General features: G+C 44.3%; 1 protein-coding gene across 2 annotated transcripts in view; it reads left to right on the forward strand.

The window, feature by feature from the left end:
• TBC1D23 (TBC1 domain family member 23) overlaps window positions 1–22,753 on the forward strand; it is a 76,671-nt gene extending 53,918 nt beyond the window's left edge. The window contains exons 10-19 of one of the 2 annotated variants that reach the window (XM_040423298.1): window positions 147–239; window positions 324–494; window positions 2,675–2,717; window positions 4,516–4,625; window positions 4,765–4,907; window positions 7,725–7,769; window positions 12,350–12,438; window positions 17,362–17,497; window positions 17,606–17,800; window positions 21,349–22,753. In XM_040423298.1, the coding sequence (XP_040279232.1) occupies window positions 147–239; window positions 324–494; window positions 2,675–2,717; window positions 4,516–4,625; window positions 4,765–4,907; window positions 7,725–7,769; window positions 12,350–12,438; window positions 17,362–17,497; window positions 17,606–17,800; window positions 21,349–21,430 (1,107 nt within the window). In that variant the 3' untranslated portion in view covers window positions 21,431–22,753. The remainder of the gene's footprint in view (window positions 1–146; window positions 240–323; window positions 495–2,674; window positions 2,718–4,515; window positions 4,626–4,764; window positions 4,908–7,724; window positions 7,770–12,349; window positions 12,439–17,361; window positions 17,498–17,605; window positions 17,801–21,348) is intronic. The other variant, XM_040423299.1, reaches the window with a different exon arrangement.

The following is a 22,753-nucleotide window of genomic DNA, read 5'->3' on the forward strand; positions in this document are numbered from 1 at the left end:
TTTTGCGGACCACAGAACGGAGCGACGGAAGTGAAGTGAATGGGTCCGCATACGAGCCGCAAAAACTGTGGCTCGGATGCGGACCAAAACAACTGCCGTGTGCATGAGGCCGAAGGCATAACACTCATGTTTTCTTGCTCCTCCAGGATGGCGTGCGGTTCTTTGTGGTGGATTGCCGGCCTGCAGAGCAGTACAATTCTGGCCATCTCTCTACAGCGTTTCACTTGGACTCGGACTTGGTGTGTAGACTTCTCGGTCACTGCTGATCTAGCTGTGAAAGCCTGCTGTACTGTATGTAGTGAGCTCTGATGTGTGTTCTACAGATGCTACACAATCCCGGAGAGTTTGCATTGTCGGTGAAGTCTCTTCTAGAGGCGCAGAAGCAGTCCATTGAGTCTGGCTCGGTGGCCGGAGGAGAACACTTGTGCTTCATGGGCAGTGGCAGGGAAGAAGAAGACATGTACATGAATATGGTTCTTGCCCATTTCTTACAGGTTTGATCTCCTCATATTGTATAGGCTCATGATTAATAGAATCACAGAATCAACTGCAGTCCAGGAATCTGTTTTCTGCCTACTTACCATCTAGAGGGACAGATACAGAAGGTCACTAATTGTTATCACCTTTTGCAAATAATTTGGTGTTGGACTTAATGGTCGGTGTTCGATCTAAATCCTCTATGGATTATTGGAGTTGTCCAGCCTCATGGCATTTTTTACCAGCAGCTGACAAAAAAAGAAAAGGAGTAATAGCTAAGCAATCCCTCGCCGCCGCGTCCTTGGTTCAGTGATTGTCTGTATTAACTGTGCTCCATCTATGATGCGGCACGTTTTTAACGTGTTTTTTCAGGCGTTGGGAAGACAACTGAAAAAATACAATGGACCCCCAAAAATACACAGAGAAAATACGAGGAAATAAAGCACTGTTTATAGTACATGTTTTTTATTTCACTATTGGTTTTTGAGCATACATTGGGCTGCAGCATTTTTTTTGTTGCAAATACTTATATATAGAAAACTGCCATAAAAAAATAGCTTTTTCCTAAAAACATGCAAGAGTGAAACCACCCTTTTTACTATTAGGCCCCTTTCACACGGGCGAGTATTCCGTGCGGGTACAATGCGTGAGTTGAACGCATTGCACCCGCACTGAATCCGGACCCATTCATTTCTATGGGGCTGCGCACACGAGCGGTGGTTTTCACGCATCACTTGTGCGTTGCGTGAAAATCGCAGCAAGCTCTATATTCTGCATTTTTCACCCAACGCAGGCCCCCATAGAAGTGAATGGGGCCGAGTGAAAATCCCAAGCATCCGCAAGCAAGTGCGGATGCGGTGCGATTTTCACGCATGGTTGCTAGGTGACGATCGGGCTGGGGACCCGATCTGTATTATTTTCCCTTATAACATGGTTATAAGGGAAAATAATAGCATTCCTAATACAGAATGCATAGTACAATAGTGATGGAGGGGTTAAATTTTTTTTTAATAATTAACTCACCGAGTCCACTTGATCGCGTAGTTGCGGATCTCTGTCTTCTTCTGTATTGTTGAGCTGCCGGCTAAGGACCTGTGGTGACGTCACATCACATGATCCAATCACATGGTCCCTCACCATGGTGATGAACCATGTGATTGGACCATGTGATGAGCACAGTAACGTCATCAAAGGTCCTATTCCTGTCCACAGCAAAGAAGAAGACAGAAGAGATGCCGGCTGCGCGATCAAGTGGATTAAGGTGAGTTAAGGTTTTTAACCCCTCCAGCCCTATTGTACCATGCATTCTGTATTAAGAATGTATTATTTTCCCTTATAACCATGTTATAAGGGAAAATAATAGCAATCTACAGAACACCTAACCCAAACGGTTAGTTGCGCCGCAATCAGCGACTTCTCTCCGCTCACAATAGGTGGATGTGCCAGGGAAGGGGCCAGCCCGTCTCATTTACCATTGAAATGGGTATAGAAAAAGGTCTAAATGTAAGACGGCTAGGAGGCTCTCATACATTTAGAAGCGGTGGTGGATCAGGCGAAGTTATGTAGAGGCCGGCGCCTCTTCATAACACTGGCGAATCCACCGCCAGCTATGGGGCTTTATTAAGACCGGCGTCTAAAATGCTGGTCTTAAAGGGGTTTTTGCCCATCTCAGACAATGGAGGCATATCGCTAGGATATGCCGCCATTGTCTGATGGGTGCGGGACCCGCACCTACAATGAGAACGGAGCCGGGAAATGAACGGAGGGCGCACTGCGCATGCGCAGCCGCTCTCCATTCATTTCTATGAGGCTGCCGAAAATAGCCAAGCCGTCTGCCCCATAGAAATGAATGGGAGCATGTGCTGCGCATGCGCGGTGCGCTTTCATTCACTTCTATGGGAGCAGTGCTTGGTGGTGGACGGACCCCGGGAAATCCAGGGTCCTCCAGCCACAGCGCTCCCCGCTTCATTCTCGTTGTAGGTGCAGGTCCCATCGGTGGGACCCGCACCTAACAGACAATGGGGGCATATCCTAGCGATATGCCCCCATTGTCTGAGATGAGAATGCCCCTTTAATAAATGTGCCCCTTTGTCACTAGAAATGTTCTTGGATCATGTAGACCAGAAGAATATTTATGTTGATGGGTAAAATTTCTTCATTCAATGTGTTTGTTTTATTTTTTTATTTTTTTTAACAGAAAAACAAGGAATATATAAGTATTGCCAAAGGAGGATTTATGGGTAAGTTACTTTCTGCTGTAGTCATCTGTGCGAATGTAGATGTTTGTCCAGGTATTTGAAATATATACAGAGATATATATATATATATATACACACACACACACACACACACACACACACACACACACACACACACACACACACACACACACACACACACACACACACACACACACACACACACACACACACACACACACAAACACACACACACAAACACACACACACAAACACACACACACACACACACACACACACACACACGTCCTTGCTGTTTTATTATATTGTGAGGTGCTGCCCCCTGAGTATCGAAGTCTTCTCTCTATAAAGAAGCAGAGCGCTCAGTGTTGATGGCTACATCTCCACTGTTTATAGCCAATTAAACAAGAGCAAAAATTGTCCCTGGGCTTTCTAATTAAAGGGGTTGTTCATTGTTCATCCTCAGGATAGGTCATCACTATCAGAACGGCAGGGGTCCAACTCCTGGCACCTCGCCGATCATCTGAAGTCACAGCACTGCATCCTCTTCACTGTTTAGCTGTTTGCACGCCGTCTCGCTTGTAGCAGTGTGATTACAACTGCTCGTCCCATTCAAGTGAAGAGGATTCCTGATATTGATGATTTATTGATATCTTAAAAAATGCCTCGGTTCAGTGGGCGGTTGTACTCACCACACCTATGGTCATCATTCAATGTGAAATAAATCACATGGGAGTTATTCTGATTGCGTGATTTTAGTCGGTAAGGAATTTTTTTCCCCTAAAATTGGCTTCTACCTCGTTTTTTTTTTTTTTTTTTTGCCTTCCTCTGGATCAACTTGCAGGATAACAGGCCGAACTGGATGGACAGATCTTTTTTTTTTCAGCCTTATAATCTATGAATATGTTACATAATTCTTTCCGATTCTGCGTCTTATCCTTTTGTCGGGCGCTCGCTTCCTCCTTTTCACCCCAATTTTGCAGGTACTCTGGTCAGTCCTAGTGAGGGTGCTCTTTCACCAGGCGGCTGGCCTCCAGCTCCAAATTTAGGGGAGTGGGGTATTTTACAGAGGAAAAAGGGACTAGGTAAAATCCGATGAAAATTGCATCCCCTTTTTTTTCCCTTACAGACAGCTCGTCCTGAGCAGTAACGCATCATAAAATTGCCACAGTGTCATTCAGTGCCCCAATACGCTCATCCTGAAAATGGCTGCTGATGTAGAAGCACGTGATACGACTCCCCCTATTAGTCTCTCCCATTGTAACGCACTATGCCTGCACTGGTTTCTTGATGCGCACGCACAGATTAAAGGGGCTGTCCCATGATTAATGTTCAAAATCCGACATCTTTAGTCTGCTCTGCTTTATTTCAAGCTGCCAGGTCACGGGGGCGTGCCCTTTCTCAGGAAACGTGGTCTGTCTGCTGCAGCTGGTGGCAGTGGAAGGATGGAACTGAGCATGTGCGTCCACTAAAGTGCAAACAGCAGGTGGCGCTATACAGATAGATTTCAATGAATAACTCAGTGGCTATACTAAATGTTTAATTAAATCCAATTACAAAAGTATTCAGATCCAGGTGCTGGCTTGCACACGAGCAGTGGTTTACAATCGGATACATTACAGGCTATTATCAGGATAAGAGCAGCAGGGCTGTGCGGGGAGAGGACCAGTATTACCATTGGATACTGCTTAAAAAGGCAATAAAAAAGCACATTGTATATTAGCAAATTGCATAAATCTCCTCTATTCATTGTCCCATATAACGTGCAAACCCCTTTAATGTGTGTTTTTTCAGTCTTTGTTTTTTGCTCTTTATACAGTGTTGCAGCAGCACCTGGCAGACATGAATGTAGACGGACCGGACTGTGGCTATGGGCATTGGATTGTTAGTACATCTGGATCCCGGGGCAGTATGAGCTCCTATACAGATGTAAGTGCAGATATTCATTGCCTCCTGACTCTTCCTGATGTTACACCGTATAGCAGTATAGTATGGTAACGCCCCGAGGACTGAATGTCGCAGTAATAAGGTTTTGCACATTTAAGAACGGAGGTGATTTATTTTGCAGGGCGATTCTTCCAATGGATTTGGGGACGGCAAAGGGGTGAAGTCTTTAGTAAATAAAATGACGGTGGCATTGAAAACAAAGTCTGTGAATGTCAAGGAGAAAGTGATCAGCTTTATTGAGAATACTTCCACCCCTGTAGACAGGTGAGTGTGTAAGTGCTGTGAAACGCCAACTGCATCCCATGGCTCCTTGTATCAGGATTTTTACTTCTCATTCATTTTGTTGGGATAAAATGTGCAATACAGATAAGTTATTGGCTTAAAAAAGACCTTTACTGTGAAGCAGTTATTCACCGTCAGCTTATGGCCTGCCCTTAAAGGGCATCTGTCGGCAAATTTGTCCCTAAGAAACGGGCTGACCTGCTCCATGTGCGCTTGGCAGCTGAAGACATCTGTGTTGGTCCCATGTTCATATGTGCCCGCATTGCTGAGAAAAATGATGTTTTAATATATGCAAATGAGCCTCTAGGAGCAACGGGGGCGTTGTCATTACACCTAGAGGCTCTGCTCTCTCTGCAACCTCCGCACCCTCTGCACTTTGACTCAGGGCTAGACAGTGTAAACGATATCATGACTGCCTGGCCCTGTCAATCAACGTGCAGAGAGAGCAGAGTCTCTAGGTGTAACGGCAACGCCCCCGTCGCTCCTAGAGGCTCATTTGCCCTTTAACATTTAGTGGTTTGTGCTCTTCTTCCTCTTACACACTTTTAGTTGCCTTATGAAGACGCCTTGAATATAGCTGTGAGACCTGTCCATGTCCGTTCTGTATAGAGTAGGATTGTATGAATGCACTGTATACATTTAATGTATATCAGGACTGCAGGTGTACAGCTATGTTATTCCTCCTCCCCTTTTAGAAAGATTAAACTTTAAAGGGTTTCTGTCACCTGAGAAATAGGTATTAGCACATGGCTAATGTCAGCCAGCTTAATATCAGCTGAACATAACTATATTAGAGCCATCTCACTGCCTGAAGCCTTTATTGAGAAAAACAAACTTTTATAATATGCTAATTACCCTCTAGTGGGGGGGAGGCTCCGTTTGCCCACCTCTTTTCACGCCCTTCTTCTCTTGATTGACAGGGCCAGGCAGCGCTGCTCTCCTCCCGCCGGCCGTGCCTGCAGTGTAAATCTCGCGCCGTTTAGTATTCGTCGCAGGCGCAGTGAGGGAAGGACGCTCGGTGGCTGTTGGCTTCCTCACTGCGCCGTTCAATACTGAATAGCGGGAGATTTACACTGCAGGCACGGCCGGCGGGAGGAGAGCAGCGCTGCCCTGGCCCTGTCAATCAAGAGAAGAAGGGCGTGAAAAGAGGTGGGCAAACGGAGCCTCTAGTAGCAGGTGCAACCCCCCCCCCCCCCTGCTCCTAGAGGCTAATTAGCATATTATAAAAGTTTGTTTTTCCTCAATAAAGGCTTCAGACAGTGAGATGGCTCTAATATAGTTCTGTTCAGCTGACATTAGCACATGGCTAGTGTCAGCCAGCTTAATACCCATTTCTCAGGTGACAGAAAACCCTTTAAGGGGTTGTCCAGCCTTTTTAAGCGATGGCTGATCCTCCGGATCCTATCGACGGGGCTCCAACACCCCGCACCCCCTCTGATCAGCTGTTCTGTGTGTGTCCGTCAGTGGAAATTGGCGCCAGAGCTACAGAGCATTGTCTACATTGTAGTGGACGGCGCTTGTTACTGCAGCGCCAAGAGCCGTCTACTACAATGGCAAGTGTGCAGTTCCAGCGATGACTTCTGAAGAAGGAGCAACACATAACAACTGATCTGTGGGTGTTCAGGGTGGCGGACCCCCGCCAATAGGCTAGTAATGGCCTATCCTGAGGATAGTCTATCACTTAAAACAGTCTGGACAACCCCTGTAATAGGTAAAGACTCTAAAGTGAATGGCCTAACCTAAGAATAGACTTGTGGGGGTTCAGTTCCCAGCTCCCCTGTCAATAAGCTGATAGAAGGGGAAAATAACTCCTTCGTAGCTTCCAGGACTCAGCGTCGCTCTGTCAGTTGTGGCTGTGCCAGGAATTGCAGATATTTCTTGTTCACCTGAACGGGACTGAGCCTCAGTGAGCTGTAATACCAGGCACAGCCACTACCAAGTACAGCGCTGCACCTAGAAAGCAATGGAGATGCCCCAGCCCCCTTTATTCAGCTGATTTGGGGGAGTTGGACCCGAACTGATCTAATATTGTTGCCCTGTTATCGGGATAGGCTATCATTGTTGCAGTCCTGGTAAACGTTCAGCTTTATCTTTAGGGTGCATTCACACGACCGCGCCGGGTTTTTGCAGTCTGCAAATTGCGGATCCGCAAAACAGGGATGCCGCCTGTGTGCTTTCCGCAATTTATGGAACAGGTGGCCCATTATAGAAATGCCTATTCTTGTCCGCGATTGCAGACAAGAATAGGACGTGCTCTATATTTTTTGAGGGGCCGCGGAACAGAACAACCAATGAGGACAGCACACGGTGTGCTATCCTCATCTGTTGCGGCCCTATTGAAATGAATAGGTCCGCACCCGTTCTGCAAAATTGCGGAACAGATGCAGATGCATGAATGAGCCTTTATAGAAGAGGGAACGAGCTGTAGTGGGCTGCAGTTCCAGGCACAGCCACAGTATGGCGTTGTGTCTGGTAAATAGTCAGACAAGCGCAGCAGATGCTGGAGCACAAGTCAAGCAGATCACCAGAAACCCCTGAAGGTTACAGTAATACTTAATTGCTGATTTTATGTTTTTTTTTTTTTTTTTTTTGTTTTGTTTTTTTTATACGTCTCTGGTTATATGTGTAGAAAATGTTCTAAAAAGAAATGTGTGTAGTGAATAGAAAAGTCTGTATTTCTTTCCCCGAGTATTTGTTGATTAGTTTTTAAGATCAGACATATTGGAATTGTCGGTTAATGTGACTTTTTTGTTGATGTAATCCTTTTCGGTTTGTGTCCTGTGCCTCAATTTACTGTAGAATGACTTTCAATCTTCCCTGGCCAGAGAGGGCGAGTTTGGAGCGGTAAGCTGTAGTGAGCTGTGATTCCACCACCTCTTCTGTCCTCTAAGCACAGTGTCTCACCCTACGTAAGCATCAGTCACGCCGACACGTGCCACCAGCCCCACCTCCCCTGCCGCCATCTTGATTCCACTGCTGTATGTTAAGCCTCATGCACACGACCGTGTCCGTTTTTGTGGTCCGCAAATCACGGAGCCACAAAATACGGATACCTTCCGAGTGCAATCCGCAATTTTCTCACTCCCATTACTAGAAATAACTATTTTTGTCGACCATAAGTTATATCATTTTCGGAACGGACAGCAGATGGATGACATAGCTGTGCTGTATTATTATTATATTTTTTTTGCAAACTAATAGAAATGAAAGGGTCCGTGTGCAATACGCCAAAAATGAGCAGACACGGATACTAAATACGGTCGTGTGCATGAGGCCTTAGTCTATAATCTATAGGCGCCCAAATTCTGAAAAGCAACTTTGGTCCTTGTGGAAGATCCTGCCCCCTTGTGGCCTGTCGGTGTCACTGATGCTTCTCTCTCCATTACTGAAGAGTAGAGGGCCCCGCTCACCTCGTCTCCTAACCGCACAGCCGCACTAATGTTCTCTTCCATCTGAAGCTGATCTGCTCTCTGCTCATAACATTTCACTCCAGAATAGTAAATTATAGATGCGTTAATGCCAACCATTTCCTCTCACACTTTCCTCCAATAGACACGGACATTAGAAGCACATTACTGGTTTTCCCCATTAGTGCCTTTTGAAAGCTACAAAATATTTTCGGCTCACCGTGTGTAGAAATATTTTGTATGCTTTGTTTGCTTGCTGCACTTTATTCATGTATGGTAAATCTGTGGACTGGTCGCCATATTGTTTGCTGATCCACATGTTGTCCTCATAAGAAGTCCATTTATTCCAGGCTTTTTCTCTTACAGAGCAATGCTTGCGGAGGTTTCTCTCATTGTGAGGGTTATTCAAGGAGGTTTTAACTTAAAAGGGTTGTTCAGGATTAGAAGAGGGTCTCTTAATTTCACAGAAAGTGCGCCCCTTCTGTCAGTGGGCTGTGTCTAGTATTGCACTTTATCCTCATTGAAGTGAATGGGGCTGAGCTGCATTCATCTCGTGGACCATAGTGGTGCTATTTCTAATCCTGGACAATTACTTTAAAGCGTATTATGGTTTTGTAAAAGTGATATTGGTAAGAATGGAATAACGGAGACTGCATGCGAATGTATGTATTTTGCGGTCTGCAAAAAATACAAATGACGTCCGTGTGACATCCATATTGCATCCGTTTCTTTTGCGGATCCATTGTAACAATGCCTGTCCTTGTCCGCAAAACGGACAAGAATAGGACATGTTCTATCTTTTTTGCAGAACGGACATGCGGAAACGGAATGCACACGGAGTCAATTCAGGTTTTTTTGCGGGCCCATTAAAGTGAATAGTTCCGCATATGGGCCTTAAAGAAAAGGGTTAATTACTCTTACCGGTAATTGGATTTTCCATTAGCCTCCCCAACGGCACTGACAGGAGGGTATCCCCACCCCCTGGACAGGAAAGAAAAATTATTATTATTAATTCAACATCATACAATCCACCAAGGTAATTATACTTTTACCAAAAATAACAAAGAAGGGTGGAAAAACCCCCAGTGCCGTTGGGGAGGCTAATGGAAAATCCAATTACCGGTAAGAGTAATTAACCCTTTTCCCCAACAGCATTGACAGGAGGATTAACAGAGAATGAACATATTTCAGGGAGGGACTACTGTAGAAAGAATTCTACGCCCAAAGAACAAGTCCTGATTATGGGTCACATCCAGCCTGTAGTGCTTAAAAAAGGTCATAGGATTAGCCCAGGCAGCCGCTTTGCAGATCTGTTCAATTGATATAGCAGCGTTTTCTGCCCAGGAGGCTGACATAGCCCGAGTCGAGTGGGCCTTGAGTCCTGCTGGGGAAACAAGATTCTTGTTTGTATAACAAAGAGAGATAGCGTCTCTTATCCACCGAGTGATTGTAGGCTTCCTGGCTTCTAGACCCTTATTAGGACCTTGGAACTGGATAAAGAGGTGGTCCGACTGTCTGATCTGCTTTGTTCTCTCCAGATAACCTAGTAGGCAACGTCTTACATACAGATTGTGGAACTTCCTCTCTTGGTCCATGGTAGAAGAATCACAGAAGGACGCAGAACAACTTCCAGATTACAATGGACTTTTTAAACTACTTTTGGAAGGAACGCTTATACGGTCATCTAAAATTTTAAGATCCGGTGCACGACAAGAGAGTGCCTGAATCTTCTAGCAGTTGTTATGGTTATTATGTCTAGAAGAAAGGCAGTCTTAAGTGATAAAAGCTTCATGAAGATACCATCAATGACTCCATTAAGACTGTAAGAACTAAATTTAAGTTTCATGTTGGAATGGTAGAGCGTATGGTTGGTGAGATTCTGACTGCACCTTTAATAAATTCCTTGATTAAAGGTGGTTCTGCCAATTTTGCATCCAGAAAAATACTCAAGGCCGATATCTGCACTTTGAGGGTAGAGGGTTTGAGACCCTTGTTCAACCCCGACTGTAGGAAATCCAAAATAATGGGAACATTCGGAAGGGAATTTTGACAGTTTTTGCTCTTCGTAAAGGCAAGAAAGGCCTTCCAGGTCCTAAGATAAATTTTTGATGTCACGACTTTCCTACCTTTTAGTATAGTGGAGATTACTGGATCCGAGAGGCCCTTTCCTTTTAAAGCTAGGCGTTCAATCTCCAAGCTGTCAATTTGAGTTGAGAGACTCTGGGGTGGTGAATCGGACCCTGAAATAAAAGATCTGGAAGTGCTGGAAGAGTCCAGTATTCTCCCCCCCCCCCCCCCGACAGATTGAGAAGCAGGGAAAACCAGGCTCTTCTTGTCCAATAAGGAGCGATCATAATTACCTGCGCCTGTTCTTCCACCACTTTCATTAGGGTTCTCGGAATTAAGCTGAAAGGGGGGGGGGGGGGAAGCATAAAGCAGCCCCTTTGGCCTTGGACGAGATAGGGTATCTAGAATCTGTGGCTGGTCCTGTGGGGACAGAGAACAAAACCTCTGTACCTTCCTGTTGCCCCGATCTGCAAAGAAGTCCAGGATTGGAACACCCCATTTTGCTGTGATCAATTGGAATACGTCGGGACTCAGGGCCCCATATCTTTCCTTTATTGTCTGCCTGCTTAAGAAATCTGCTACAAGATTTTTGCTTCCCTTTAAATGGACCGCTGATAAGGAAGTCGATGTTTTTCTGCCCATAGAAAAATCCTAGCAGATAGTCTCACCAAATCAGCTGAAGCATCAGCTAAAAAGTTTGTTGCTTGTTTCAACTTCGGTAGAGATGCTAAGATCTCCTCTCTAGGAGTTCCAGCTGCCAGGTGATCTTCATAGTACTGGCAGGAGCATCCGCGGCTGTCCATGGACAGGAAACAACACTGGCTTAGGTAAGAAGAGGAGGCCTTTTTAATCTGGAGCTCCAGTGTTGTTTCCTGTCCCGGGGGCGGGGATACCCTCTTATCAGTGCCGTTGGGGAGGCGCCGGGGAAAATGGAATGGACACGGGATACGTTCGTGTGAATCAGTCCCTTAGGCTTCTTTCACACGAGCAAGTTTTCCGTCTGGATGCGATGCCTTTTTGGGAATCGACTGAATCCTGACCCAATGATTTCAACGGGTCTGTGCACATGAGCCTTGTTTTTCACGTATCCATATCGATATTGTGTGTTTTTTTTTCATGCAGTAGAAGAACACATGCAATCCGGTGGGGAAAAAAATGCACACACTGAACGCAAAAGCAGAAATAACTGATTCAATTTACGTGCAGAACCATCAGTTTTTCTTTGAACAGACCCTGACATAATCAGTATCGCACGTGTGAAAGAGGCCTTATTCTTTGCATCGCCGGATATTCCCACACGTCTGACATGTTTTTAAGAAAGTTTGTTAACCCACGACACACAGTTGTAATTTGTGGGTCCTTACGATATTTAATCTGCTTTATAGTTGAGCATTAGGGACTGCGTACAAAACAGTCCTAAGGGATGGTTCTTCTGGGGCAGAACGGTACCTCCTCTGCAGAGCTCGTATTGCTCCTTCCCTGGCACACAAGTATTTGGATCATATCTGTGGCCCAAGATTGCAGAGGTTTATGGCCAATGGTACAGCCGTTCTGCTCATTCCTGGACTGTCGCCCCCCTCGCGTTTCTCTGGCTGCTTGTCCAGGAATGTAGCATATCCCAGGTGAACCCTGTATATACACTCTATACACAAGGGACACAAAATGCAGTAATGGGCACCCCGCAACTCTACAGCAGATGATAAGCTTTTACTTACCAGTCAAAAAGTTTTGCTTTTGCTTTTAACGGTCAGGCATGCAACTCTGCTTGCATGGACATCTCCTGGTGACATAACCTGCTGTGTAATGCTTACACGACTAATGCCGAAGCTTAATCTAACAGCACAATGTCACATGGTGCCCCTCTCACAACAAGGACGGCTTATATCTCCTGCATGCCTTTTAGCTTTCATTAAATCAGCTCCATGTTATTTCCTTCTCTGAATCCTGCAGACACGTCAGCAGCAGCGACAGAGTGGGGAAGCCGTATCGGGGTGTCAAACCGGTGTTTAGCATTGGAGATGAAGAAGAATATGACACAGGTACCTTTTTGTTATAATGTATAGTTTGTTTCTATTATTTCAATAGTTAAAGGGGTTCTCCAGGTAAGAAAAGAATGAAAATACTGAAAAAACATGTTTATTATAAATAAGTTCCTAAATGCCTATAAATATTTATAATGGCTCATTTTTATCTAGGGGACAATCGGTGAAGGAATTAAAATGGCCACTCTCAGATTCCTGGACATGGAATCCATCCTCCTAATGCAGGACGGCCTGTGTGAGAACGCAGAGCACAGAGCCGGAGCCCTGTGTAACCTCCTGTCTCTATATTATGTACCGAAGACAGCTGAGATAAGTGCTTTGGGACGGACCTCGCCTCGTACTCACAAGATGAAGTGTAGGGATGAGTACCAGACACACAATGCTGTGGGGGAAAAGTGTCATTAGAAAACACTTCAGCTTGTGTGTTGGAGGTGACTTCAAGGGAACCTGTCATTAACTTTATGCTGACCGTACTGAGGGCAGTAGTGACAGAAATACTGATTTTAGCGGTGTGTCACACATCAGCTAAAAGTAAGTGGTTGCCGAGAACCAGCATCATAATCATTGCAGCCCAGGCCTTGAAAAGAGTCAAATCTACCTGAGAAGAGTCATGGTTATCCATAATCTCCTGCTCTCTCACCCATCTGCTGATTGGCAGTTCTCTCCTAGAGAGAAAGGGAGAAAACTAGGTAGAAGCCTGTCAGTCATCAGCAGGTGGGCGGGAGAGCAGGACTTCATGGATAACCGTACCTCAGTACGGTCAGCATAAAGTTGATGACCGGTTCCCTTTCAGCTCTCTTCTCAGACTGACAGACAGGTAAGAGCTTATCTCAGCTGTCATCTGCATATCATTTTGTGCTTCACAGTGCTCATACAGGCAGAGGAGCTTGCAAAGGACTCCTGCTCTGTACTCTTCTTTCTCATACAGGCCGTCCTGCTGTGAGATTAGGAGGACGGATTCCATGTCCAGGAATCTGACAGCGGCCATTTTAACTCCTGCACTGATAGTCCCCTAGACAAAATGAGCCATTATAAGGCATTTAAGAGTTTATAATAACATGTTTTTCTGTATTTTTATTTGTATTTCTTTCCTGGAGAACCCCTTTAATACATCCCTAAAAGTAATGTATAGCTGATGGGTTTGTCACGTGACGATCTTGCAACATGAGATCCTAAGCCTGGACCACCACTGATTTCAAACGAAGAGGCAGTAAAAAAAACAAACACCTTGGGTGTGCACAGATTCTAGCTATTGGAGACACAACATCCTGAAAGCCCTTTTACACAGGCTGAGGATCAGGGTCACTGTAGGGTACAAGTGTTTACAGTATAATCGATCTGTGCATTTATTGGTGCCACCAGTCACCTGGCAAACAAACAGATGGTTTCATCTGTTCATGGGAATCATCCTTAGTCTATCCTCCTGTGTTAACGGGGATGTGCTGCCTCCAAACAATAAATCCGTATGGGGGTGAACGATCGCTGTAGCCATCATACGCCCCCATACATAGGAGATGATTTCTGCATGTAAATAATGGGCAGTTATCGGGAACGTACAGTTCATTCCCAATAACTGCCTATGTAAAAAGGCCTTAACCCCTTAGGGACGCATGACGTATCGGTACGGCATGTTTCCCGAGTCCTTAACGACCCATGACGTACCGGTACGTCATGTGTTGTTCCGATCACTGCCGTTCGGCCGGCGGTGATTGGAACAAGGTGCCTGCTCAAATCATTGAGCAGGCACCTCGGCTAAATGCGCGGGGGGGGTCCGATGACCCCCCCCCATGTCGGCGATCGCAACAAACCACAGGTCATTTCAGACCTGCGGTTTGCTGCGCTTTCTACAGTTTCTGATCCCCGCGGTCCCTGACCGCGGGGATCAGAAACTTTAATATGCCTAAATTATATATGTGTCACCCCCCCTGCACCCCTGAATGATGATATGGCGGCGGGAGGTGCAGGGGGGGTGTTGAAGGCGGGCGGTGCGGCAGGCGGGATCGCGATCGCGATCCCCCGCCCGCCTCCCCTTGAATAATCGTTGGCGTCTAGTGGGTATACCAGGGTGTCAGCACATTGCTGACACCCTGGTATAAACGGCTGACATCTGTGATGCGATGTCAGCCGTTTAACCCTTTCCATACCGCGGTCCGTACGGACCGCAGTATGGAAAAGCACAGGTTAACAGTCGGGAGCTCCATCCCTCTCCCATCGGGGGGCTGCTGTGCCTTTGCAGCCCCCTGACAGGATGGGGTGACAGAGGGAGGGAGCCCCAGTCCTTACCCTTCCCCGTCTGTGCAGTTGTGGCCACAACTGAGCAGACGGGGAAGGTTCCCATGGCGACAGGACGCCTTCTCAGGCATCCTGCTGTCCATGGTGCTGAACAGATCTGTGCTAAAGGCATAGATCTGTTCAGACAAAGTGTAAGTAAAATACAGTACAAAACACTATATAGTGTACTGTACTGTATTATAAAGACATCAGACCCACTGGATCTTCAAGAACCAAGTGGGTCTGGTTCAAAAAAAAGTTTAAAAAAGTGAAAAAAAAGTCAAAATCAAAAAACACATTTATCACTGATTAAAAATGAAAACAATTAAATTCCCTACACATGTTTGGTATCGCCGCGTCCGTAACGACCTGATCTATAAAACGGTCATGTTACTTTACCCGAACGGTGAACACCATAAAAATAAAAAATGAAAAACTATGATGAAATTGAAATGTACGCCAAAATTGTAACAATCAAACCGTCATCTCATCCCGCAAAAATCATACCCTACCCAAGATAATCGCCCAAAAACTGAAAAAACTGAAAAGCTCTTAGACTATGGAAACACTAAAACATGATTCTTTTTTTGTTTCAAAAATGAAATCATTGTGTAAAACTTATATAAATAAAAATAAATATATACATATTAGGTATCGCCGCATCCGTATCGACTGGCTCTATAAAAATATCACATGAGCTAACCCCTCAGATGACCATCGTAAAAAATAAAAACGGTATAAAAAAAGCCATTTTTTGTCATCTTACATCACAAAAAGTGTAATAGCAAGCGATCAAAAAGTCATATGCACCCCATAATAGTGCCAATCAAACCGTCATCTCATCCCGCAAAAAATGAGACCCTACTTAAGATAATAGCCCAAAAACTGAAAAAACTATGGCTCTTAGACTATGGAGACACTAAAACTTTTTTTTGTTTTAAAAATGAAATCATTGTGTAAAACTTACATAAATAAAAAAAATTGTATACATATTAGGTATCGCCGCGTCCGTGACAACCTGCTCTATAAAATTACCACATGATCTAACCTGTCAGATGAATGTTGTAAATAACAAAAAAAAAAACGGTGCCAAAAAAGCTATTTCTTGTTACCTTGCCGCACAAAAAGTGTAATATAGAGCAACCAAAAATCATATGTACCCTAAACTAGTACCAACAAAACTGCCACCCTATACCGTGGTTTCTAAAATGGGGTCACTTTTTTGGAGTTTCTACTCTAGGGGTGCATCAGGGGGGCTTCAAATGGGACATGGTGTCAAAAAAAACCAGTCCAGCAAAATCTGCCTTCCAAAAACCGTATGGCATTCCTTTCCTTCTGCGCCCTGCCCTGTGCCCGTACAGCAGTTTACGACCTCATATGGGGTGTTTCTGTAAACTACAGAATCAGGGCCATAAATAATTAGTTTTGTTTGGCTGTTAACCCTTGCTTTGTACCTGAAAAAAAAATATTAAAATGGAAAATCTGCCAAAAAAGTTAAATTTTGAATTTTTTTCTCTATTTTCCATTAAATCTTGTGCAACACCTAAAGGGTTAACAAAGTTTGTAAAATCAGTTTTGGGACATGGTGTAAATAAACCAGTCCAGCAAAATATGCCTTCTAAAAACCAAACGGCGCACCTTTCACTCTGCGCCCCGCTGTGTGGCTGTACAGTAGTTTACGGCCACATATGGGGTGTTTCTGTAAACGGCAGAGTCAGGGCAATAAAGATACAGTCTTGTTTGGCTGTTAACCCTTGCTTTGTTAGTGGAAAAAATGGGTTAAAATGGAAAATTAGGCAAAAAAATTAAATTCTCAAATTTCATCCCCATTTGCCAATAACTCTTGTGCAACACCTAAAGGGTTAACAAAGTTTGTAAAATCAGTTTTGAATACCTTGAGGGGTGTAGTTTATAGAATGGGGTCCTTATTGGGTGGTTTCTATTATGTAAGCCTTGCAAAGTGACTTCAGAGCTGTAGTGGTCCCTAAAAATTGGATTTTTGTAAATTTCTGAAAAATTTCAAAATTTGCTTCTAAGCCTTGTAACATCCCCAAAAAATAAAATATAATTCCCAAAATAATTCAAACATGAAGTAGACATATGGGGAATGTAAAGTCATCACAATTTTTGGGGGTATTACTATGTATTACAGAAGTAGAGAAACTGAAACTTTGAAATTTGCAAATTTTTCAATTTTTTTTTGTAAATTAGGTATTTTTTTTTATTTTTTTTATTTTATGCAAAAAAAAAATATTTTTGGACTTCATTTTACCACTGTCATGAAGTACAATATGTGACGAAAAGACAATCTCAGAATGGCCTGGATAAGTCAAAGCGTTTTAAAGTTATCAGCACTTAAAGTGACACTGGTCAGATTTGCAAAAAATGGCCAAGTCCTTAAGGTGAAATAGGGCTGAGTCCTTAAGGGGTTAAAGGGGTTGTCCAGGATTTTGAAATGAAAGACCTATCTTAAGGATAGGCTATCAATATCAGATCAGCCTTTGTAATACACTTACGACTTGATAATGTGCGATATTACCTGATGGTGTTGTCCAGTCGCCGTAGATTGCAGTGACCCTTCATACGGCCTTTAGATAAAACGTTTTAATCATTTAGAAGACTATTTTAATTGCTATGATATCTCTTCAGATGAGATTGACAGCTCCTCCATGTCTGATGATGACCGCAAAGAAATTGTTAACATTCAGACCTGGATAAACAAGCCTGACATCAAGAGCCACTTTTCCTGTCACGAGGTGAAAGAAAACGGACATATGTTTCTCAGGTCTGTCACCACCACATCTTATATCTCAAGTCACTTTTGAATGTAAGAATAAATAATTGACCCCCTGTGTGGAAGCTCACTCACTTTCCCTCCCGTTTCTTTTTAAAGCCACCTTCTGGTAACTGCCACCCACATGTATTGTCTGCGGGAGATCCAGTCCAGAAAGGGATTCGCTTACATACAGTCGCGGCAGGCGCTCAGCTCGGTCGTCAAGATTACGTCAAAAAAGAAACACCCTGAGCTGATTACGTTTAAGTATGGTAATAGCAGTGCCTCAGGAGTGGAAATATTAGCAGTGGAGAGGTAAGTGTTAAATGATGTGATAGCGCCCATTGGATTACCTTTGTACTCATGAGCTGGCAATTGACCCGAGTTACTGAGCGTATTAGGCAATTGCTTAAAAGGGAACTCCCTGATATAATGTATGGAGTAAATCTCAAGTTTTCTGCGTGTAAGCTTCTTATGTAGAGATGAGCGAACTTGTGTTTTCAAGTTCGGCGTACAAGGTTCGGGCTATCTAAGAATTCTGTTAAGGATTCCGCTACCTTGGACCATGACTTATGGTCCGTGGTAGCGGAATCCATAACGGAATTCTTAGATAACCCGAACCTTGTACGCCGAACTTGAAAACACAAGTTCGCTCATCCCTATTCTTATGGACATGCGAAGGGTTCGGCCACACGTAGTGGATTTTCCACAGCGGATTTGTGCATGGAAAATCCCCAGTGTTTACATAGGAGCAGAGTCAGAGAGATTTTCACCAATCACATCCACATGCCGCAGACCTTTTCCGCACTGAAATTCACACATACCTTGACGTTCAGATTTCAAATCCGTTCAGGCTGCGGATTTCTGCCACTGATTATTAACCCTTGCAGTGCAGAGGGAGCAATCTGCTGCAAATATGCAGCATTTTTGCACCGAAATCCACAGCAAATTTCTCACTGTTTGGTGTGGATTTTGCACCTGCAGATTTCGGCACGACACGCTACAGATTTTCCGCTGCGTAAAGTCTGCATCAGAACCTCTGAGTAGCTGTACCGTTAAGCTGGCCACACACCTTAGGCCTCATTCACATTTCCATGCCCATCCATGAAGGGATACGTGGGTCCATATTTCACACTGCTCAGCGGAAAATTCATTTCCAGAGCATCTCCTACCAGTGGTCAGTGAAAAACGGACCAAAGACAGATGCCATCTGTATTTGTGTCCGTGATTTTCATGGACCCATAGTCTTCAATGGATGTGTTTGGTCCACATCACGGACCGAAGTGGTGCCTGTCTGTGTGAAATTTTTCACTAACCCACAGTGAACAAACACATTAGAATCAATGGGTACGTGTGTGATTTATGGAAAATGCATACAGAACATGTCCGTGAAAAACAGAAATGTGAATGAAGCCTTAGATCGCCTGTTCAGTGGACACTTATTCCCCCTGACGCCCCACCAGACAGGGAAATAAGCCGCTGCCAGAAACTTCTGGTGGCGGCTTTTCCTCTTATGAGAACAAAGAATCAGGTTTGTTGGAATCATAACATGCACAATCTTCTATGCACCCAATATCTACCGTTAGGCGAGGATCAGAATACCCCACACACAGTATATTAATATAAGGACATATGCACATGTTGGCACGGAGCGACAAAGCCCTCCTTTCCCCGCATGCAGGCTTCTAGGGAGGAATACCTCTATACATACAGCATCTGATGGAACATTCTGGACATATGCAAGTCAGGCGTACAGAAATACAATACAGGGACCACGCGCCTCTATAGCTGTCATAGGCCTCTTTTGTGTCAGGATGCATTCAGTGAAACTCGCACTATTTCGCAAGCAAGTTCCGTCAGTTTTGTCTGCAATTGCGTTCAGGGTTTCAGTTTTTTTCTGCGCGGGTGCAATCAGTTTTGATACGTTTTTCACGCGCGTGAAAAAAAAACCCATTGTTTACAAACAACATCTCCTAGCAGACATCGATGAAAAACGGATTACATCCGGATGCAATGCGTTTTTCACTTCTATGGGGCCAGGGCTGCGTGAAAAACGCGGAATATAGAACATGCTGCGATTCTGACGCAACGCAAAAATTATGCGTTGAAAACATTAAATGAATGGGTCAGGTGCTATGCGTTTACTTCACGCATTCCACCTGCGTGGAAAAGTCGCTCGTCTGAAAGGCGCCTTACTGCAGCTCAGAACCTGCACGCTCAAGAGGTTCTGTTCATAGCTGGACTCTTCCCAGACATAGATGTGGGACCTATGACGCACCCTAGACTTTTTGCAGATCAGTAGAAGACATATTAGTAATGCCCTTATAGTCTTTTAATTTTGATTCCATTCAAATGAATGGAACTGATGTTCATTGATGTCAGGTGACCAGCCGATCATTTAAAACAGCGCGCCATACAGCGTGTCATTCTGCAGATATCATCAGCGCGGCGGCATGTATTGTTTGTGGGACCTCTCTCCCCTTCCCCGCTAGTGCCTGGGCACGCAAGTATCACTAAATATCATGGCGCAAACCTAGCACCACTTCACGCTTGTTATAACTGAGTTTGTATCTGGTTCCATTTTTTATTTATTTTTGCATTTGTTCTGCCACGTATACAAATAAGAGGTTGTTATCTGAATGGGTCTGGATTATATATCTGTTATCCAGCCATCTCCTTGGTTATAGCATGTTGTCAACTTGCCTATATATGCCTGCTTACCATCATGTTCTGAGAGAATGGTATTCCCTTGTCTACACATGGGGGTATTGACCACCTGATTATCAGCCGGGGGTCATATCTATATATCCCCTTTTGTCTATATGGGATTCTACCAATATCTGTTGTTACTGAGTTGGCTTGTTGTTCTATCTTATGGACATTGTTTTCGCTATTTGCACCACAGAATATACCAATAAGGGGTTGTTATTTGAATAGACTTGGATTGTATATCAGTTATCCAGCCATCTTTGTACCTCTTTGGTTGTAACCTGTTGTTAATTTGCCTTTATATGGCTGCTTATCATCATTCCATGTCCTGATACATCAATATCGGCATTATCTTACCTGCACATTGGGGTATTGACCACCTGACTGTTAACCGGGAGTCCTATCTATGTATCCCCTGAAGTGCATATGGGGTTCTACCGCTTAGTTTATCCAGATTTGGGAACCAAATAGACAATACTTTAGTTCTCAATAGTTGTCTTTGATTGGCTGCATCTTGGTCCATTCATATTTCTCTTAGGTTTGTTCTGACAACACTCTCATAGTAATCCCCTGACGAGCCGATCATCAATTAGGCAAAACGCGTTGGGCTTGTTCTCAGACCTCACGTGTGCTCACATGTTTGGTACTGTGTCTTTGTCTATATCACTTGGGATACATGCACTATTTTGTTGTTTTTTGTACGTTATTGTCTAGGAATAGGTTGCCTGCCATTGATCTATTGGCAGTACCCATCCCCCTGTTTAGGGTCTCCTAGGGTTTATAGGAGGCACGAGACACGGGATCGCCCCTATCGGGGGCGGCTATTCCGTTTGTAGGTAGGGCCATCTAGTATAGGGTGAAACTAGGGTCAGCTTCCCTTATTTCCATCATTGGTCTACCCGACCCGCCCTATACTTCATTGCCCTTATGGGATAGCTATTTTCATTTTATTATCATTATTTTTTTCATTTTTTGTGTGTATATATGGGGACGAGTTCTTATTGTAATATACTAATAAAAGCTATGTTTCAGATGGTGGATTTCAGTGACCCCCCTGTTCATTCACAGACATTTCTGCAACAAAATCTGTCCCATGTGAACATACTCTTAATTGCTTGCTGACCTATGTGTTTTTTTTTTTATTTTTTCCTCAGATATTTAATTCCAAATGCAGGAGACGCAACCAAAGCCATTAAGCAACAGATCATTAAAGTCCTCGATGCTCTGGAGAGCTAACACCTTCCCGATATCACAGATACCTAATGTCTGGACGAGAAAAAGACCTTTTTTATTTGTTGGCAAGATAATAAAAAAGTTTATTTAATTTTCCTCCGGATTCTCTTTCATAACACTCCCTTTTACATTAACTTTATTTTTAATTTTTTTTTGTATAAGAATAATTCTGACAAGTGAACATTTCTGTACTGAAGACGACTGTTTGCGGAGGAGAGAAGGTGAGGCGGTAGGTTCAGTGACGGAACGGTGTCTGTACATGGGGAATAACACTCAGGTTAGCATACCTGCCATGGTACGCATCAGTATTCAGAGCGGACGGTGTACAGAGAGGACTGTATTACACACCGGAAGCCGATTCACATCTAAACCAAATCCCTCTGACCGCAGTGCACTAACAATGTGTCCTATGGAGCTGTACGCCCGACATGAAACAAACGAACTTACCCAAGGCTAGCGCTGTATGCCGAGTTATAACCTATGCCTGTTCAGTTTATTGTAGCCATTATATTTGGAAGTCATATTTGGGGAACAATGTGCAACGTGTTGTGGGACAGAGCGGGTATTCCCGTCTGGGACATAGGCGGCATATCGCTAGGAAAAGGCATCCATGTCAGATCGGCGCGGGCCACCTGCAGTGAAGGAGAGCGCACCATGCCTTCGCTGCTTGCTCTCCATTCTCTGCTATGGGAGTTCCATATACAGTCAAGCGATTGCGCTCACCTATTTTTTGGAAGCCCCATGGCGGTGAATGGAAAGTGCACCACGCAGGCGCGGCCACCTCTCCATTCACAGCTATGGGACTGCCGGAAATAGCTGATCCAGTGCTTGGCTATTTTCTGAACCCCCATAGTGGAGAACAGAGGGTGGCCACGCATGCTCGGCTGCTGGCCCTGCACTTTGGGGGCCTGTTTTGGAGACGGGAGCAAGTCCCAGAGATGAAACCCGAACCTATCTGACATTGATGGCACATCCTTGTGATACGCAATCAATGTCCCAGACGGGACAACCACTTTAATGGCCAAGACTATATGGAAGGAATAAGTAGAAGCTGCAAGTATAGTCAAGCATCTGTATCATAAAGCACACAGAAGCATCCTGCCTCTTCCCTGGATGGCTGGTTAAAGAGTAATTCTGCTTTTAATTTTAATTTTTTTTTTATTCAATGATCCAGACGTTGAACTTGAGGTTACATCAGGACCTAAGCTTCTTCTACAAGTATTAAGTCCTCATATTGAATGATAGCAAATCTTGTCTATGTACATTTGCTTTTACGAAACTCATAACCGGTGGCCGAATAATAAAACATTTTACGGAAAACATCTG

Source organism: Bufo bufo, chromosome 3 (genome assembly GCF_905171765.1).
Source record: "Bufo bufo chromosome 3, aBufBuf1.1, whole genome shotgun sequence".
In the NCBI taxonomy this organism is placed as follows: Eukaryota; Metazoa; Chordata; class Amphibia; order Anura; family Bufonidae; genus Bufo; species Bufo bufo.